Source organism: Rhinoderma darwinii, chromosome 1 (assembly GCF_050947455.1).
Source record: "Rhinoderma darwinii isolate aRhiDar2 chromosome 1, aRhiDar2.hap1, whole genome shotgun sequence".
NCBI lineage: Eukaryota > Metazoa > Chordata > Amphibia > Anura > Rhinodermatidae > Rhinoderma > Rhinoderma darwinii.
In genome coordinates this window covers 646,268,121-646,289,628 of record NC_134687.1, presented here as the reverse complement: position 1 = coordinate 646,289,628, position 21,508 = coordinate 646,268,121, and the positions used below count along the sequence as shown (strand labels likewise).

At 47.8% G+C, this 21,508-nt stretch overlaps 1 protein-coding gene across 1 annotated transcript; it reads left to right on the top strand.

Moving 5' to 3' along the window:
* The first annotated feature begins 18,409 nt into the window (after positions 1-18,409).
* LOC142696974 (oocyte zinc finger protein XlCOF29-like) lies at positions 18,410-21,269 on the top strand. The gene is made up of 3 exons (XM_075847684.1): positions 18,410-18,647; positions 20,423-20,586; positions 21,051-21,269. Exons 2-3 carry the CDS (start codon positions 20,509-20,511, stop codon positions 21,267-21,269), a joined length of 297 nt encoding a protein of 98 aa, XP_075703799.1. The 5' UTR covers positions 18,410-18,647; positions 20,423-20,508.
* The last annotated feature ends 239 nt before the right edge of the window (positions 21,270-21,508 follow it).

Sequence of the window (21,508 nt, the reverse complement as noted above, 5' to 3'; positions counted from 1 at the left end):
AAACAGAAGCTCTATAAAGAGAGGGAACACCCCCTTCTCCTCTGTAGCAAGATTCATGAACCCATTAGGACAAATACGTAAAAAATTAAATTTAAAAAGGAAGACGAGCCACACTGTCCTCCTCAATATATACAATAATCAGCCATAACATTAAAACCACTGACAGGTGAAGTGAAGAACATTGATGATCTCGTGACAACGGCGCCTGACAGGGGAGGAGAGATTTCTTAGCAAATTAACAGTTTTTAAAGTTGATGTGTTGGAAACATGGGCAAGCATAAGAATTTGAGCGACTTTGACAAGGGTCACATTGTGATGGCTAGACGACTGGGTCAAAGCATCTCCAAAATGGAAGGACTTGTGGGGTGTTCCAAGTAGGAGGTAGTTAGTACGTATCAAAAGTGGTCCGAGGAAGGACTTGTGGGGTGTTCCTAGTAGGAGGTAGTTAGTACGTATCAATAGTGGTCCAAGGAAGGACAACCGGTGACAGAGTCATTAATGTGCGTGGGGGGCACAGGCCAGGCCGTCTGGTCCGATGCCACAGGAGAACTACTGCAGAACAAACTGTTCAAAAACATAGTGCTGGCTATGATAGAAAGGTGTCCGAACACGCAGTGCATTTCAGATCACTGCATTTAGGGCTGCATCACTGCGGACTAGTCATAGTACCCATGCTGACACCAGTCCTCTGGCAAAAGCTTCCACAATGGGCATCAGAACTGGACCAAAAAGCAATGGAAGAAAGTTGCATGATCTGATTAATCAAGTTAACTTTTACATCAAATGAACGGCCATGTTCGTCACATTCCTGGGGTAGAGATGGCACCATGATGCATTATGGGAAGTACTACTGTAGAACAAATTGCTGAGAAACTTAATGCTGGCGGCAGAGTCGCTGGAGGCTGAGACAGTGAGATGCTTTGGGCAATGTTCTGCTGGAACAACTTGGGTCCTGGCATTCATGTAGAGGTTATTTTGAAACATACCACCTACCTAAACACGGTCATATATCAATTAAACACCTTCATGGCAGCAGTATTGTCAAATGGCAATGAGCTCTTTCCGCAGCATAATGTGCCCTGCCAGACTGCAAACAGTATTCAGGAACGTGACAAAGAATATGACAAAGAGTTCAAGTACTTCAAAAAGAGTTCAAGTACTTCAAAGTGTTCAGTGCTCAAAGCGTTGATTTCAACTCCAAATTCCACAGATCTTAATCCGATCGATCATCTGTAGGATGCGCTGGAAAAACAAGTCCGATCCAGAGACCCCACCTGACAACTTACAGGATTTAAAAGGATCTGCTGTGAACGTCTTAGGGCCAGATACAGGAACCTTCAGAGGTCTTGTGGAGTTCCATGCCTCGATGAATCAGAGCTGTTTTGGTGGCTTGAAAGGGACATACACAATATTAGGAAGGTGGTTTTAATGTTATGGCTGATGGATGTAGATCTTAGACTCTGTGCAAACCAAGTTTTGAGCCTTCCATAGGAGTTACACATCAGGAGGACTCCCAAAGTATACCTTCCACGGAACGTTACAACATATCCCACTGTATAGACATACAATGAGCCACGTGGCCTATACAGCCCATTTCCCCTCGCAGGCAGCGCTTCACTGAACAATACACGGTATAGGGGAACAAGGGTGATTTTTACTACTCCCATGCAGAAGATGCAGTCAGTGTAACAGAGGTAAACAGTGATCACCCCACCTTGCCGTCACCTCTTCCATACTCCTCCTTGTTCCCCCATATACTATGTATAATTCATAGAAACAATGCCTGTCATTCTGTATGTACTGTAGTTTGTTCCCCTCTTTCAGCTACCTTGTTCGGTGAGTATGTATTGTGCCCAGCTAGGAGGTGCAGGCTGGAAGTGGGGAGTGTTCTTGTCTGAGGCATGAGCATAGGTAGGTGGACATGACTAAGCATGAGCCGGGGGCACGATATATACTGCTGTGCTGGTGTGGCAAGAAGGGGGTCACATCCACCGTGCACACTGCAGGCTCTATTGTCTCTGTTCTGAAGAAGGTTATTCATAGAGCAAGATCAGGTCAAGCCTATCCCTCTTCCGATCCTCCGAAGCGGAAACACAGTATTGCAAAGATTTATTTCCCCCAGGGAATTTCCGGTGATAACTGTTCAGTTACATCACTGGAGATTCTCACCTTATCCCTTTAACGGAGTCCTGTGGTGGATGCCATATAGTGCCATCTGCCACCTATAGGCCCCCATTATAAAAAACATATATGTTTAGGGTATATGTTTTTTACTGGACTCCACGAGATGGAATACTGTAGTTTGCTATGCTATTCTATACGAAGGCCAAAAAGATGGTTCAGTGAGATACCTCAGGTAACGGTTCAAGGTGTGGCCATAGGATTTCGGATATACAAAAATATTAAAATAATCTTATGGGCCAGTAACAGATGTGTATCAACTACGAAAAATATGGTGGCAATGTATACTGCAGATTATACAATAATGTTAGTAAATGAGAAGAATTTCTCTTTGTTGTTTACTAAACCTTTTGTTATTAAGAGTGATAGAATCATGAGTGGAGGGAAAAGTAGGAGACTTTAATATGGAATGACCACTTGGTCCATGTTGGCTGAATTTTGAATAATTAAAATTAACTGAATTATTGGATTTTTGGATTAGAATATTTTGCTTTCTAAAACACATTTCATTTAGGACGGAGCTTTTGTTGGATAACATCTGTGTTTGGCTCTAACACACTGTGGATAATGGGGCCACAACTTATTGTTATCTTTAGTTTCAGGCCTTGAAAATAAAACAATTTATGCAAGATCATATGATTTACTGGCTTTTAATCATGAGCTGATGTCATTTAATGTTGTACTACTTAAAGGCAATGTACACCTTTGAACCGAATTCTTTTTATTGTTCATTTGGTTCCTAAATGTAAAATTAAGCAACTTTCTAAATAGTTTTCATTAAAAAGGTCCTACCACTTGGCTGCTGTAGAGTCTGTGTAACTCCTGTAGACAGCTGGTCTCCTGCAAATTCTAACTCAAATCCGCACTCCACCGCTCTGCCTCCTCTTTTCTTTTTTTAGTGTTAGCGATAGCCGCATGGGGGGGGGGGGGAGGGGGGTGTTGGTACATAGCAGGTCCGAGTATAGAGAAAGCATCTTTATAGTGAGGAGAACACATAGGCTATCTTCACTATGATACTGGCAGCTTGTGTGATCTTGTCTGTACAACCCTCCGCTGCTATCTCTCTAACACTGAGAGAAGGGAAGGGGAAGAGAAGTTGAATCAGCCACCAGGAGCAGTGCACTGACGGATTGGAGTTAGAATTTGCAGGAGACCAACTGTCTACAGGGGTTAAGCAAAGTCTACAGCAGCCAAATGGTTGGAAATTGTAATGAAGACTATTTAGAAAGTTGCTTAATTTTGCATTGTGGAAGAAAACAAACGATAGAAAAAATTTCAGTTCAACTAGGTGTACATAGCCTTTAAAAGGAACCGGTTAGTAGGTTTAAAGCCACTAAACCACCAGTATGCCGTCATGAAGCAGGAGTTTAGCGTTCTAGACTAGCCTACCTCAAAAAAGGACATTTAGGGATTGGTTGGTAAAGTAAATTACAACTTACCGGAAGAAGTCCAGCAGCATCGGGTGCAAGCACATATGAAGCCGAGGACACTACACCCCACTTTACTGTGAATGCGCAGTGAACTGTCCTCTGCTTCATATGTGCATGATGTCGCTCCCGAGCTCCTTTCGGTAAGTTGTAATTTACTTTACGAACTATTCCCTAAACGTCTGTTAATGAGGTAGGCAGGTATTGAACACTAGGCCCCGGCCTTATATCGGTACGCTGGTGGTTTAGTGGCTCCAAACCTACTACAAATTTCTACTACAAACCTGCTGCGTGTGAAGATTCCCTAGTGTAGCACTGCAGCAAAGCAAGGAACGTGTGATCGGAGATCAGGAATCGCATATCTGTATATACTGCACATGACGGAATGAACACTTAAAAAAACAAATAAACGATAAATTATAATATCTATATCTTCTTACCTTCTGATGTGTGCAGCCGGTAGTTCTCCATCATGACCTCCTCGTACAGATCCTTGTGTCCTTCTAGATACTCCCACTCCTCCATGGAGAAATAGACAGTGACATCCTGACACCTTATAGGAACCTGACACACACAATGATACAGTCATCACCCAGACAACTCCAGTGCTGTTACTGTAGAATTTCCCAGTATTCCCACCTCTCCAGTCAGCAGCTCAGTCATCTTGTAGATCAGTTCTAAGATCTTCCTCTTATTGTTCTTCTCATGTATCCGGGAGTGAGGGGGGGGCTCTGTGATGGGGCCCTGACTACTGCTCCATCCTCCTGACTCATGGATGATGGGAGTCGTACAGTCACCTGATGTCTTCTTCACTATTGTGTACTCCTGTGTATGGAGAGAGAAACTTCGAGAACTGAACACAGTATTCCCCCCTCAGTAGAAAGAGGGAGATTGTGACCCCGCTGTATAGAGCTGTAGTGACCCCACATCTGTAATACTGGAGACCTCACCTACAATGAGACATTGAGAAAATAGAACGAGGCCAAAACGAAAAAGGAATTAATATTTTGGGGGACTAGATGGACCATGTGCTCTCCTCCTGCCGTCATCTTCTATGTTTCTATATAGAGGTCATCCTGATCCTCCTGGTTCCTGGTCATTCTCATTGCTCTACAACATTACTATTGCTGCATTGGTGACATGACACATAACTGAACATATTGGTGGCTGATCTTCAGCTTTTCTGCTGTTGGCTTCTTGACGTCGCTTGGAAGGTCTGGACGCTGTTATACAGTACACTGGATTCTTCCTATCACTTTCTATTATGTATTGTCCCTTCCCTATGTGTGACTTGTTCTATAATGTAGAAAAGTTTACCTCTCCGCTCAACAGGTAGATGATCTCCAAGGTGAAGTCTAATATTCTTCTGCTCATCTCATTCCTGTCCTTGTCCATCCTTGGTGGGTCATTCAGGAGAAGGAACGTTGTGGAGGAGAAGATGAGAAAACTGGAGGAACTGGAGGATCTAGTACTGCAGACGTCTTTATGAAGAAAGGAGAAGATGGAAATCATACAGGGGACAACATCATGTGTGACATACAGAACCTCACTTATTGATCATTGAGAGAAACATCTTCTCAGAGCCGTCACCCCATGGAATAAAGGGGTATTCCCAACACGGACAACTCTCCCCAGGATATGCCAGAAATGTCTGATAGATGCGGCTCCACCTCTGGGTGGCCTTGTTAGGCAGTTTCCGTAACACTTATAGAAGTGAATGGAGAGAGACAATCTGCTCAGGTCCTCCTGCTATGTAATTTGCTGCCAACAGATCAGACTGGTGTTCAATGTGACAGATGCCCTTTATGAATTAATACACCCCTGATAAAAGTTTTTACAGATATTAGAAGTTACCTCAGAGATCCTGAATCTTCAGAGACATCTAAAAATCTTAATACAATATTAAGCTATTCTTGTAGATTGTTTTACTGGATAGTAATTGTACTTCACTGAACCCTGTGACTAGCACTTTGTTCACATCTGCAAGACAGACACCAACAACGATTCATGTATGGTCTGAACGGAAGGTCCCGGCCGCCCAGAGCGTATGCACGGAAGGTCCCGGCCGCCCAGAGCGTATGCACGGAAGGTCCCGGCCGCCCAGAGCGTATGCACGGAAGGTCCCGGCCGCCCAGAGCGTATGCACGGAAGGTCCCGGCCGCCCAGAGCGTATGCACGGAAGGTCCCGGCCGCCCAGAGCGTATGCACGGAAGGTCCCGGCCGCCCAGAGCGTATGCACGGAAGGTCCCGGCCGCCCAGTGCGTATGCACGGAAGGTCCCGGCCGCCCAGTGCGTATGCACGGAAGGTCCCGTCCACCCAGTGCGTATGCACGGAAGGTCCCGTCCACCCAGTGCGTATGCACGGAAGGTCCCGTCCACCCAGTGCGTATGCACGGAAGGTCCCGTCCACCCAGTGCGTATGCACGGAAGGTCCCGTCCACCCAGTGCGTATGCACGGAAGGTCCCGTCCACCCAGTGTGCATGTATGGAAGGTTCTGGCAGTCCAGTGTGCATGTATGGAAGGTCCTGGCAGTAAAGTGTGAAGAAGCAGCATGTATTGTGCTGTGTGCAGGATCTCTGCATTATCTTATCACTCAGCAGTCACAACTTACACACAGACTTCTGTAAAGTGTGACCTGTCCTCCGCCTTCAACATTACTCTGTGCTCCTCCTTCTAAACCTGTCCACCACCTTCGACACAGTCGACCGCACCCTCTTGATACAAATGCTCTAGTCCCTTGACATCACAGACTTGGCCCTCTCCTGGATCTCCTCATACCTTATCAACCAAACATTTAGTATTTCCCACTCACACACCACCTCCTCCTCCTCGTCCCACCCTCTGTTAGTGTCCCTCAATGGTTAGAGTGTCCTGGGACCCTTACTCTTCTCCATCTAAACCTTTAGTCTAATTGACCTCTCTGGTCTCGATGTTACCTTCCTGCTATCTAGAGTGTCTAACAGCTATCTCCTCCTTCACCTTCCGCCAGAGGCGTAGTTAGGAATTTAGCACAGAGGGGGGGAAAACATATCTCAGTCGGCCATAATCCAGTGGGTCCCCCCTAAAGAATGTTTAAAACTGAAGAGGCGCATTCTAATTATATACCAGCCATCATCCCTGTATATAACCCCCATCAGCTCTTTATATAACCCCATCATCCCTGAATATGCCAGCCATCATCCCTGTATATACCAGCCTGGCTAGTTTATACAGGTAAAATGGGGGTTATAAACAGGGATATTGGATGGTATATACAGGGATGATGGGGGTTATATAAGGGGATGGTGGCTGGTATACACAGGGATGATGGCGGTTAATGCAGCAATGATAGCTGGACTACCCATCATCCCGGTGTATAACAACCATCATCCCGGTGTATAACAACCATCATCCCTGCGTATAACAACCATCATCCCTGCGTATAACCATCATCCCTGCGTATAACCACCATCATCCCTGCGTATAACCACCATCATCCCTGCGTATAACCACCATCATCCCTGCGTATAACCATCATCCCTGCGTATAACAACCATCATCCCTGCGTATAACAACCATCATCCCTGCGTATAACAACCATCATCCCTGCGTAGCACAACCATCATCCCTGCGTAGCACAACCATCATCCCTGCGTATCACAACCATAATCCCTAAATAGAACAACCATCTTTCCTGTATATAAAATGCTAAGGATATGCTGGGAGTTGCTGTTTCACAAAAAAAAAATCATACCACTTTTCGCTGCAGATCATACAGTGACAACAGTACTGATTAGAGGGAGAATAAACATTTACATTAAGGGACTCACCGGTGACGTCTTTTCATATTCTAGTTGTTCTTTTTCTCTTTTCTTCTCCATCCGGTGCAGACCTCTACGATGACTCCTCCTGGCCACAGCCTATTTCTGTAGTTTGCCGCTCAGATGTCCTCAGATTCGCACTTTCTGCACCTACAAACGAAGATAAAATTGTCTTGGTGCCACACACTACGACCCTAAATATAATAGTGCCATACACTGTGTCCCTGATTATAATAGCACCATACACTGTCCCGGATTATAATAGCACCATACACTGTGTCCCACATACACAGTGCTCCCTGTAGATTGTGCCCCCAATAGATCTTCCTGTAGATAGTACCCACATATAGCCCCCCTGTAGATAGTGCCCCACATACAGACCCCATGTAGATTGTGCCCCACATATAGCACCCCCTGTAGATAGCGTCCCACATATAGCTCCCCCCGTAGATAATGCCGCTCACACTTTTCAGTGAAAAAAACTTTACATACTCACCTTGATCCCATCCCTATGCCGTCCTGTGTCTAGTCGATTGCCATGAGATGTCACCTCATTTTGGAGTTTTTGGAGCGTTGTTGTGACTGTGGCTATTAAGGACTCTCTGATGTCGGGGGCCAGTTGGGTAGCTACCTCAATTGCCAGCTTCCGATAATCAATCTGTGAGTCAGACATTGCCGACGGCTATAGCATTTCCTTCTGAATTTCTGGGCTCTGAGACCGGCTCTGTGCATGTGGTGGTTGCAGCGGCGCCGCCATCTTGGATGGCCCCTCGCCTCGTGTGCTGTGCTCTGCCGGACAGGAGATCTCTCTGCTGCCGCTCCGAAGGAGATATCTCTCCATAAACCGCCCGGTTCTTTTCCCCCACCTCTCCTCCTAATGCCTGGGTGTTTATATCCTGCGGGTGTGTGGCGTGGATGGGTTAGGGGATCAGGGCTTCAGGAGCTCATGTAGCTCCGTCCTCACATCCCAGCGCCGGAACCGGAAGTCATGCCGTCCTGTGTCAATGCAGGCCTGCTCTCTTCTGAGCAGGTCTGCTGTGGCTGAACGACGCTTGCGCCGTTGAAGGGCGCCGATTGGCAGGTCAGAATGACTTGCCCTGACAATCCGCGCATTTCAACAACAGAAGAACTAGCTTCGTTGAAAGGCGTTGATTGGCAGGGCAATTCATTCTGCCCTGCTAATCAGCGTCATTGTTAGGCGCTGAATGGTCGGGCCGGCGATTCTGCGGTTATGCATGTAATTGTATCTGCGTCCTATAGGCTCAGGTACAATTAGTGCAGGAGGGGGTGGCGGCGGCTGGTTGCATCTTTACCCCATCTCACTCAACCCCCTTACCAAAACTATTAATCACAGTTAATGGCTCCACACTTTTCCCAGTCTCACAGGTCCGCTGAACTGTGGGATAATCCTTAAATTGAAATGGCACAGCCAAGCGCTTACCACTTCTTGCTGCCTCCACCTCAAAAACACTCTTGAATTCAGTCTTTCCTTACCCTCGGACAAAAATTCCTCTTTTTCTTGTACATGATTTTCTTGTAAATTTATATGTACTCTCTGCCTAATATGTACATTGTTTCTGCGTTCATTTGCAGAGTTTGACAAAGGCCGGATTGTGGCCGAAACCTTACTTTTTTTCTCCAAATCTTGCCTTATTCAAATAAATCACCTTTTGCATATTTAATCTAAAGGAGTGCTTGTATTTACCCTTCATACATCTGTGCCTTAATCTCCCAATACCTCCCACAAAATATCCGGTCCAAAACTTGTCCCCATCTATACATCTCTGCCCTAATCTCCCGATACCTAAACACGTAATCTCCAGTCCCCTCCATACATCTCTGCCCTAATCTCCCGATACCTAAACACGTAATCTCCAGTCCCCTCCATACATCTCTGACCTAATCTCCTGATACCTAAACACGTAATCTACAGTCTCCTCCATACATCTCTGAACTTATCTCCCACAATATATCCGGTTCAGAAACTGTCCCCTCCATACACCTGTGCCCTAACATCCCGATACTTACCCACACGTTATCCCCACTCCACTACCTGTCCCCTCCATACATCTCTGCCCTAATCTCCTGAAACCTCCCCACACTTAATCTCCGGTACTCACAAGAACGTTCTCTGCTCTCCTTTTATCTGTTCCTCACATCATCGCTTAAAAGATTTCTCCCGTGCATCCCCCATACTCTGGACCTCTTTAACCCAACACATCAGATCTCTTCCTCCATCCAAACCTTCACTAGTAACCTGAACACCCCCTCCTCAGAAAAGCTTACACCCTGCAATAACCCGGGTGCCACTACTCCACCGGATGACCAGCTTCTACCCTCACCCACTGTTCCCTTCTCTTGTAGAGTGCAGTCTATGCGGGCAGAGTCCTTCTCCTCTTGTAGAGTGTAGTCTACATGGGCAGGGTCCCTCTTTCTTTTGTAGAGTGCAGTCTACGCGGGCAGGGTCTCGCTCCTTCTGGACCTGTCATTCATTAAAGGGGTTTTGCAGCTTCTGAGAACCTATCCGGTGGATAGGTGATCAGTTATCAGTACATGATCTGCGGTGGTCCGACACCCGGGCCCCGCACAGATCAGCTGGTCCGGTTCCTCCGTGCATCGGACGTATAAGCCGGAAGCAGTTAGCTCCGGTCACGGAATAGCGGCCGAGCTGCAGTACTATATTCAAGTGAATGGGAGCAGACCTGCAGTTCTGCAGAACGGCTGCTATGCTATGTACGGAGCCAACTGCTTCCAGGCTTCGTCCATAGCATTAATTGCCACAACATCCAATGCCCTCAGGCCACCGGGGCGGCTTATCGGTGCGGGGTCCGGGTGTCGGACCCGCACCGATGACATACGGATGACCTATCCGGTGAATAGGTCATCAGCTGTCAGAAGTTGGACAACCCTTTTAATGTTTATTGTCTCTTGTTATGTACTTAAAGAGGCTCTGTCACCAGATTTTGCAACCCCTATCTGCTATTGCAGCAGATCGGCGCTGCAATGTAGATTACAGTAACGGTTTTATTTTTTAAAAAAAGAGCATTGTTGGCCAAGTTATGACCATTTTCGTATTTATGCAAATGAGGCTTGCAAAAGTACAACTGGGCGTGTTGAAAAGTAAAAGTCCAAGTGGGCGTGTATTATGTGCGTACATCGGGGCGTGTTTACTACTTTTACTAGCTGGGCGTTGTGTATAGAAGTATCATCCACTTCTCTTCAGAACACCCAGCTTCTGACAGTGCAGACAGAGCCGTGTTCTCGAGAGATCACGCTGTGACGTCACTTCCCCAGGTCCTGCATCGTGTCAGACGAGCGAGGACACATCGGCACCAGAGGCTACATATGATTCTGCAGCAGCATCGGCGTTTGCAGGTAAGTCGATGTAGCTACTTACCTACAAATGCTGATGCTGCTGCAGAATCAACTGTAGCCTCTGGTGCCGACACGATGCAGGACCTGTGAGTGACGTCACAGATCTGCACTGCCAGAAGCTGGGCGTTCTGAAGAGAAGTGGATGATACTTCTCATCAGAATGCCCAGCTAGTAAAAGTAGTAAAAACGCCCCGATGTACGCACATAATACACGCCCACTTGGACTTTTACTTTTCAACACGCCCAGTTGTACTTTTGCAAGCCTCATTTGCATAAATACAAAAATGGCCATAACTTGGCCAAAAATGCTCGTTTTTTAAAAATAAAAAACGTTACTGTAATCTACATTGCAGCGCCGATCTGCTGCAATAACAGATAGGGGTTGCAAAATCTGGTGACAGAGCCTCTTTAACCCCTTGGACACGCAGCCAATATTCACTTTTCCTCCCTCCTTCCAAAAGCCATAACTTATTTATATTTCCGGTGACATAGCCGTATGAGAACACGTCTTGTGTGGGACGTGATGTCATTTTTAAAGGGGTTTTCCACGATCGGAGAACAGATGACGACCGGATAGGTCATCAGTATATGATTGTGGCGGTCCGACACCCGAACCCCACACCGATCAGCTGCTCCGGCTGCCGGATATTTTGAACCAGAAGTAAATGGCTCCGACCACTGAATAGCGGCCGTTCTGTAGAACTGCAGCTCTGCTCCTATTCACTTTAACACTGCAGCACGGCCGCTATTCCGTGACGGGAGCATCTGCTTTCAGGATGGACATCTGGTGCCCGGAGGCAGCCGGAGCAGCTGATCGGTGCGGAGTCCGGGTGTCGGACCCCCACAGATCATATAATGATGAACTCTCCGGTGGAGGTCATCAATTTTCCGATCATGGAAAACCCCTTTACTGTCCCCTATAATGTACTGGGAAAGAGAAAAACAATCGTGGGGTGGAACAGGGGAAAAAGCAGTGAATCCTATTGTTTTTTGGGTTTAGTTTTTGGGGCGTTCACCATGCGGTAAAAATTACTTGTTACCTTTATTCTCCGGGTCAATACGATTACGGCAACACAAAAATTTATATATTTATCTTCTACAAGGAAAAAACAATTTGTTCAAAAAATAAAATGGATTTGTGTCGCCGCATTGTGTGAGACAGAACGTTTTACATTTCCGGTGATTGCGCGGTGTGAGGGTTTTATATTTCCGGTGATTGCGCGGTATGAGGGGTTTATATTTCCGGTGATTGCGCGGTGTGAGGGGTTTTATATTTCCGGTGATTGCGCAATGTGTGGGGTTTTATATTTCCGGTGATTGCGCGGTGTGAGGGGGTTTATATTTCCGGGGATTGCGCGGTGTGAGGATTTTATATTTCCAGTGATTGCGCGGTGTGAGGGGTTTTATATTTCCGGTGATTGCGCGGTGTGAGGGGTTTTATATTTCCGGTGATTGCGCGGTGTGAGGGTTTTATATTTCCGGTGATTGCGAGGTGTGAGGGGTTTATATTTCCGGTGATTGCACGGTGTGAGGGGGTTTATATTTCCGGTGATTGCGCGGTGAGAGGGGTTTTATATTTCCAGTGATTGCGCGGTGTGAGGGGTTTTATATTTCCGGTGATTGCGCGGTGTGAGGGGTTTTATATTTCCGGTGATTGCGCGGTGTGAGGGGTTTTATATTTCCGGTGATTGCGCGGTGTGGGGAGTTTTACATTTCCGGTAATTGCGCGGTGTGGGGGGGTTTATATTTCCAGTGATTATGCGGTGTGAGGCGGTTTATATTTCCGGTGATGGCGCGGTGTGAGGGGGTTTATATTTCCGGTGATTGCGCGGTGTGGAGGGTTTTATATTTCCGGTGATTGCGCGGTGTGGGGGGGTTTATATTTCCGGTGATTGCGCGGTGTGGGGGGTTTATATTTCCGGTGATTGCGCGGTGTGGGGGGGTTTTATATTTCCGGTAATTGCGCGGTGTGAGGGGGTTTATATTTCTGGTGATTGCGCGGTGTGGGGAGGGGTTTTATATTTCCGGTGATTGCGCGGTGTGGGGGGTTTATATTTCCGGTGATTGCGCGGTGTGAGGGGTTTTATATTTCCGGTGATTGCGCGGTGTGAGGGGTTTTATATTTCCGGTGATTGCGCGGTGTGGGGGGTTTTATATTTCTGGTGATTGCGCGGTGTGAGGGGTTTGTATTTCCGGTGTTTGCGCGGTGTGAGGGGTTTATATTTCCGGTGATTGCGCGGTGTGAGGGGTTTTATATTTCCGGTGATTGCGCGGTGTGGGGGGGTTTATATTTCCGGTGATTGCGCGGTGTGGGGGGTTTATATTTCCGGTGATTGCGCGGTGTGAGGGGTTTATATTTCCGGTGATTGCGCGGTGTGAGGGGTTTATATTTCCGGTGATTGCGCGGTGTGAGGGGTTTTATATTTCCGGTGATTGCGCGGTGTGAGGGGTTTATATTTCCGGTGATTGCGCGGTGTGAGGGGTTTATATTTCCGGTGATTGCGCGGTGTGAGGGGTTTTATATTTCCGGTGATTGCGCGGTGTGAGGGGGTTTATATTTCCGGTGATTGCGCGGTGTGAGGGGTTTTATATTTCCGGTGATTGCGCGGTGTGAGGGGTTTTATATTTCCGGTGATTGCGCGGTGTGAGGGGTTTTATATTTCCGGTGATTGCGCGGTGTGAGGGGTTTTATATTTCCGGTGATTGCGCGGTGTGAGGGGTTTTATATTTCCGGTGATTGCGCGGTGTGGGGGGTTTTATATTTCCGCTGATTGCGCGGTGTGAGGGGTTTATATTTCCGGTGATTGCGCGGTGTGAGGGGTTTATATTTCCGGTGATTGCACGGTGTGGGGGGGTTTTATATTTCCGGTGATTGCGCGGTGTGAGGGGTTTATATTTCCGGTGATTGCGCGGTGTGAGGGTTTTATATTTCCGGTGATTGCGGGGTGTGAGGGTTTTATATTTCCGGTGATTGCGCGGTGTGAGGGGTTTTATATTTCCGGTGATTGCGCGGTGTGAGGGGTTTTATATTTCCGGTAATTGCGCGGTGTGAGGGGTTTATATTTCCGGAGATTGCGCGGTGTGGGGGGGGTTTATATTTCCGGTGATTGCGCGGTGTGAGGGGTTTATATTTCCGGTGATTGCTCGGTGTGAGGGGTTTATATTTCCGGTGATTGCGTGGTGTGAGGGGTTTTATATTTCCGGTGATTGCGCGGTGTGAGGGGTTTATATTTCCGGTGATTGCGCGGTGTGAGGGGTTTTATATTTCCGGTGATTGCGCGGTGTGAGGGGTTTATATTTCCGGTGATTGCGCGGTGCGGAGGGTTTTATATTTCCGGTGATTGCGCGGTGTGAGGGGTTTTATATTTCCGGAGGTTGCGCGGTGTGAGGGGTTTTATATTCCCGGTGATTGCGCGGTGTGAGGGGTTTTATATTTCCGGTGATTGCGCGGTGTGGGGGGGTTTATATTTCCGGTGATTGCGCGGTGTGAGGGGTTTTATATTTCCGGTGATTGCGCGGTGTGAGGGGTTTTATATTTCCGGTGATTGCGCGGTGTGAGGGGGTTTATATTTCCGGTGATTGCGCGGTGTGGGGGGTTTTATATTCCCGGTGATTGCGCGGTGTGAGGGGTTTTATATTTCCGGTGATTGCGCGGTGTGAGGGGTTTATATTTCCGGTGATTACGCGGTGTGAGGGGTTTATATTTCCGGTGATTGCGCGGTGTGGGGGGTTTTATATTTCCAGTGATTGCGCGGTGTGAGGGGTTTTATATTTCCGGTGATTGCGCGGTGTGAGGGGTTTTATATTTCCGGTGATTGCGCGGTGTGGGGGGTTTTATATTTCCGGTGATTGCGCGGTGTGAGGGGTTTATATTTCCAGTGATTGCGCGGTGTAAGGGGTTTATATTTCCGGTGATTGCGCGGTGTGAGGGGGTTTATATCTCCAGTGATTGCGCGGTGTGATGGGTTTTATATTTCCGGTGATTGCGCGGTGTGAGGGGGTTTATATTTCCGGTGATTGCGCGGTGTGAGGGGGTTTATATTTCCGGTGATTGCGCGGTGTGGGAGGTTTTATATTTCCGGTGATTGCGCGGTGTGAGGGGTTTATATTTCCGGTGATTGCACGGTGTGAGGGGTTTATATTTCCGGTGATTGCACGGTGTGAGGGGTTTATATTTCCGGTGATTGCGCGGTGTGAGGGGTTTATATTTCCAGTGATTGCGCGGTGTGAGGGGTTTATATTTCCGGTGATTGTGCGGTGTGAGGGGTTTATATTTCCGGTGATTGCGCGGTGTGAGGGGTTTATATTTCCGGTGATTGCGCGGTGTGAGGGGTTTATATTTCCGGTGATTGCGCGGTGTGAGGGGTTTATATTTCCGGTGATTGCTCGGTGTGAGGGGTTTTATATTTCCGGTGATTGCGCGGAGTGGGGGGTTTATATCTCCGGTGATTGCGCGGTGTGAGGGGGTTTATATTTCCGGTGATTGCGCGGTGTGAGGGGTTTATATTTCCGGTGATTGCGCGGTGTGAGGGGTTTATATTTCCGGTGATTGCGCGGTGTGAGGGGTTTATATTTCCGGTGATTGCGCGGTGTGAGGGGGTTTATATTTCCGGTGATTGCGCGGTGTGAGGGGTTTTATATTTCCGGTGATTGCGCGGTGTGAGGGGTTTATATTTCCGGTGATTGCGCGGTGTGAGGGGTTTATATTTCCGGTGATTGCGCGGAGTGGGGGGTTTATATCTCCGGTGATTGCGCGGTGTGAGGGGGTTTATATTTCCGGTGATTGCGCGGTGTGAGGGGTTTATATTTCCGGTGATTGCGCGGTGTGAGGGGTTTATATTTCCGGTGATTGCGCGGTGTGAGGGGTTTATATTTCCGGTGATTGCGCGGTGTGAGGGGGTTTATATTTCCGGTGATTGCGCGGTGTGAGGGGTTTTATATTTCCGGTGAGTGCGCGGTGTGAGGGGTTTATATTTCCGGTGATTGCGCGGTGTGAGGGGTTTATATTTCCGGTGATTGCGGGGTATGAGGGGGTTTATATTTCCGGTGATTGCGCGGTGTGAGGGGTTTATATTTCCGGTGATTGCGCGGTGTGGGGGGGGTTTTATATTTCCGGTGATTGCACGGTGTGAGGGGTTTTATATTTCCGGTGATTGCGCGGTGTGAGGGGTTATATATTTCCGGTGATTGCGCGGTGTGAGGGGTTTATATTTCCGGTGAATGCGCGGTGTGAGGGGTTTATATTTCCGGTGATTGCGCGGTGTGGGGGGGGTTTTATATTTCCGGTGATTGCACGGTGTGAGGGGTTTTATATTTCCGGTGATTGCGCGGTGTGAGGGGTTATATATTTCCGGTGATTGCGCGGTGTGAGGGGTTTATATTTCCGGTGAATGCGCGGTGTGAGGGGTTTATATTTCCGGTGATTGCGAGGTGTGAGGGGTTTATATTTCCGGTGATTGCGCGGTGTGAGGGGTTTATATTTCCGGTGATTGCGCGGTGTGGGGGGGGTTTTATATTTCCGGTGATTGCACGGTGTGAGGGGTTTTATATTTCCGGTGATTGCGCGGTGTGAGGGGTTATATATTTCCGGTGATTGGGCGGTGTGAGGGGTTTATATTTCCGGTGATTGCGCGGTGTGAGGGGTTTTATATTTCCGGTGATTGCGCGGTGTGGGGGGGTTTATATTTCCGGTGATTGCGCGGTGTGAGGGGTTTATATTTCCAGTGATTGCGCGGTGTGAGGGGTTTTATATTTCCGGTGATTGCGTGGTGTGGGGGGTTTATATTTCCGGTGATTGCGCGGTGTAAGGGGGTTTTATATTTCCGGTGATTGCGCGGTGTGTGGGGTTTATATTTACGGTGATTGCGCGGTGTGAGGGGTTTATATTTCCGGTGATTGCGCGGTGTGTGGGGTTTATATTTACGGTGATTGCGCGGTGTGAGGGGTTTATATTTCCGGTGATTGCGCGGTGTGAGGGGTTTTATATTTCCGGTGATTGCGCGGTGTGAGGTGTTTTATATTTCTGGTGATTGCGCGGTGTGAGGGGTTTATATTTCCGGTGATTGCGCGGTGTGAGGGGTTTATATTTCCGGTGATTGCGCGGTGTGAGGGGTTTATATATCCGGTGATTGCGCGGTGTGAGGGGGTTTATATTTCCGGTGATTGCGCGGTGTGAGGGGTTTATATATCCGGTGATTGCGCGGTGTGAGGGGGTTTATATTTCCGGTGATTGCGCGGTGTGGGGGGGGTTTATATTTCCGGTGATTGCGCGGTGTGAGGTTTATATTTCCGGTGATTGCGCGGTGTGGGGGGTTTTATATTTCCGGTCATTGCGCGGTGTGAGGGGTTTATATTTCCGGTGATTGCGCGGTGTGAGGGGTTTATATTTCCGGTGATTGCGCGGTGTGGGGGGGGGTTTATATTTCCGGTGATTGCGCGGTGTGAGGGGTTTATATTTCCGGTGATTGCGCGGTGTGAGGGGTTTATATTTCCGGTGATTGCGCGGTGTGAGGGGTTTTATATTTCCGGTGATTGCACGGTGTGGGGGTTTTATATTTCCGGTGATTGCGCGGTGTGAGGGGTTTATATTTCCGGTGATTGCGCGGTGTGAGGGGTTTTATATTTCCGGTAGTTGCGCGGTGTGAGGGGTTTATATTTCCGGTGATTGCGCAGTGTGAGGGGTTTTATATTTCCGGTGATTGCGCGGTGTGAGGGGTTTATATTTCCGGTGATTGCGCGGTGTGAGGGGTTTATATTTCTGGTGATTGCGCGGTGTGGGGGGTTTATATTTCCGGTGATTGCGCGGTGTGAGGGGTTTGTGGGGTGAGATGTAGATTTTGTTGTTGACATTTTGGGATCTTTTTATTCAGCGACGTTCACATGTGAATTATTTCTGCCGGTTAGAACTTGATATTTTAATAATTTGGACAATAACGGATGCGGCGATTACGTTACTTATTCTTAACGTTTACATCATTTTTTTGCAAAAAAACAAAAAATGTATTACAATATATACCAATGGTAACCGGTCTATATCGCGCAGTTTCTTCGGAGGACAGAGGAAGCCGCGATCTCTAACTGATCAGATGCCGCGGTCGCTATTAATCATGGTATCTGAGGGGTTAAGCGGCCAGGATTGCGCGGTCTCTAATCTTGGCGGTTGCAGGCGGCTGTCAGTAGTCGTGTACGGTGCAGGCTCCGCTCCTTCTAGTGTGACGGCGCACGTACAACATAATACTATAGATCTGATGTCACCAAGGGGTTAAACCCTCCTGTATTTCATATTTACAGCGCTTAAAATAAATAATAATAATCACCAACACTGTGCCGGACAAAAACGCACCAAAACCGGACAGAAATGACCTCATGTAACCTTACCTTACTACTGCATCATGGGAAATCTCCTGGCTGATAACAGAGAGAACACTAAACAACAGCGGTGACCCGAAGTCATGTACACCCGCCCAGCGCTGCTCTCTACCTCATACACGGAAAGGACCTGTGATGACGTCACCAACCGGAGGGAACAGAACTCCGCCCCTCATGTCACGTGATCATCATCACTTTACACATCATAACGTTCCGCCCCCTCATGGCACGTGATAAACGTCACAGGTCCTTCATCCACCATCTTTCTCCACTGATAAGCTCCACCCCTCCCGCCCCAGTCACGTGGTAGTGACGTCATCACAGGTCCTTTAGCTATTTCCGTGTATGAGGTGGAGAGCAGCGCTGGTCGGGTGTTCTCTCTGTTATCAGTCACCCCTGTATGAGTGTGTATACAGAGAGCTGTCAATCATTGACTGACCCCGCCCACTGGACTCCTAGCCGGGATTTAACCCCTCCAGTGCCGGCCTCTTTGGGGTAAGTGCTTATTTCTGGTCTTTGTAGTGGTCGGATGTTTTGTGGGACGAGTCGTGTTTTGTAATGACATAATATTCGGGACATACAACTTATTCACTGACTTTTATACATTTCTTGTTAATGTCGTTCACCGTGCGGTTTAAGGGAATGTTCACACGTAGCGAATACGACCCACAACACGCAAGGAAATCACCCCGAATATTCACCCCAAATGGTGGACGTATAATCCTGCCGAATATCTACTACAGAAATACAACCATGCCGATCCTCACCTCTCCGAGCGTTACCATAGCAACACGTCCCTGCTCTTCCGGCTGTGTCCAGGTGACCCCTATAATGACATGTGACCTCTCCGGCCTGTGATTGGCTGCAGGGGTCACATGACGCCTTCTGTTTTATATATGTGTAACCTGCAGCGTTGCTGTGAACACGCGGCGGAGCCGCAGAGGATTCTGGGAACAATGCGATATCCTGCGTGTCTATAATCCGCACCGCAGGTTAACCCCTTCACCACCAGGACAGTTTAGTTTCCCTCCCCCTCTTCTCAGATCTATAACGTTCTGGTTTCTCTGTCAGTCTCGCGGTGCGAGGATTAGATTCTGCCGGACGAGTTGTAGATTTTCAGGGCGTCATATAAAGTATCACATAATCTCACTGCAACTGCAAAACCTCTATGTGGGGGAAATGGGATTCCTCCAATGTATTTTCGGTTTAGTTGGATCATCACGAAGACGACGATGACAAATTTCTCTGGTTTTTCATGATGTGCGACATTTACAAAGAAAAACGAATTGTTAAAAAACCGTCTTTTGTGAGGTCGTTCTCAGAGGCAGAAGTTTTTCTTTTTCCGTGGATGGGGCGGAGTGAGGGATTGTTGGGTTTTGTGGGGCGAGCTGTGGATTTTCATCACTTTATAAATATATATATATAGCGAGGGTGACCAGAAAACGGCGATTTATAGTTCTGTACGACGCTAGGAGTCCCTGCCTCTCCGTGGAACTACTGAAAACCTGATTACAGTACGGGACAGTTGTCCCACAGCGAGGCAGGGACTCCTAGCGTCGTACATAACTATGATTCTAGGAGTCCGGCTCCCTGCACTGTGTTCAGTCCGGGACTTGCGGCCGAAATACGTTCCGTCCATTACGGACCGCACATGCTGGTGTGAATCCAGCCTTAGGTGACACGAGATCACACTGCATGTTCCCTTTATATATAAAGTCACCTCAGCTGCTGCAGAACCTCACAGTTCATATCAAACACTGACTGCATAGTGTGCACCACGTCTTGTGAGATGTCAGCAATGTCTCCCCAGTATCCGCCATGTGTCAGGTTGTCAGGAGTCAGGTCTTCATTGTCTGGGGGGGGAAATGTCTTCATTTTACTCTTCTCACCTGAGAGATATGCCATAAATGTCTGATATATGGGGGTCCCACCTCTATGTGGAGAACGGGGGTCCCCCGACCCGCCTGGTGAGGTGATGACTACATCCAGGTGGAGAATGAATGGAGAGGTGACCACACATGTGCACAACTCTCTCCATTCACTTGTATAGGAGGTCCAGAAACAGCCGAGCACGGCCAGAGATGGAGCCGCATCTATCAGACATTTCTGGCGTATCCTGGGGAGAAATGTCCGTGTTGGGAATACCCCTTTATTCCATGTGGTGACGGCTCTGAGAAGATGTTTCTCTCAATGATCAATAAGTGAGGTTCTGTATGTCACACATGATGTTGTCCCCTGTATGATTTCCATCTTCTCCTTTCTTCATAAAGACGTCTGCAGTACTAGATCCTCCAGTTCCTCCAGTTTTCTCATCTTCTCCTCCACAACGTTCCTTCTCCTGAATGACCCACCAAGGATGGACAAGGACAGGAATGAGATGAGCAGAAGAATATTAGACTTCACCTTGGAGATCATCTACCTGTTGAGCGGAGAGGTAAACTTTTCTACATTATAGAACAAGTCCCACATAGGGAAGGGACAATACATAATAGGAAGAATCCAGTGTCCTGTATAACAGCGTCCAGACCTTCCAAGTGACGTCAAGAAGCTGAGGATCAGCCACCAATATGGTCAGTTATGTGTCATGTCACCAATGCAGCAATAGTAATGTTGTAGAGCAATGAGTGACCAGGAACCAGGAGGATCAGGATGACCTCTATATAGAAACATAGAAGATGACGGCAGGAGGAGAGCACATGGTCCATCTAGTCCCCCCAATATTATTTCCTTTTTAGTTTTGGCCTCGTTCTATTTTCTCAATGTCTCTTTGTAGGTGAGGTCTCCAGTATTACAGATGTGGGGTCACTACAGCTCTATGCAGCGGGGTCACAATCTCCCTCTTTCTACTGAGGGGGGAATACTGTGTTCCGTTCTCTAAGTGTCTCTCTCCATACACAGGAGTACACAATAGTGAAGAAGACATCGGGTGACTGTACGACTCCCATCATCCATGAGTCAGGAGGATGGAGCAGTAGTCCCATCACAGAGCCTCCCCCTCACTCCCGGATACATGAGAAGAAGATCTTAGAACTGATCTACAAGATGACTGAGCTACTGACTGGAGAGGTGACACTGCTGGTAAATTCTACAGTAACAGCACTGAAGGTGTCTGGGTGATGACTGTATCATTGTGTGTGTCAGGTTCCTATAAGGTGTCAGGATGTCGCTGTCTATTTCTCCATGGAGGAGTGGGAGTATCTAGAAGGACACAAGGATCGGTACGAGGAGGTCATGATGGAGGACTACCGGCCGCGCACATCACAAGGTGAGAAGAGACAGATCTATATTGGCATTACTGTGGGCACAGGCTGGACTGGCACAATGTTGAAGTCTTAATACCGTCATGTGCAGTACAT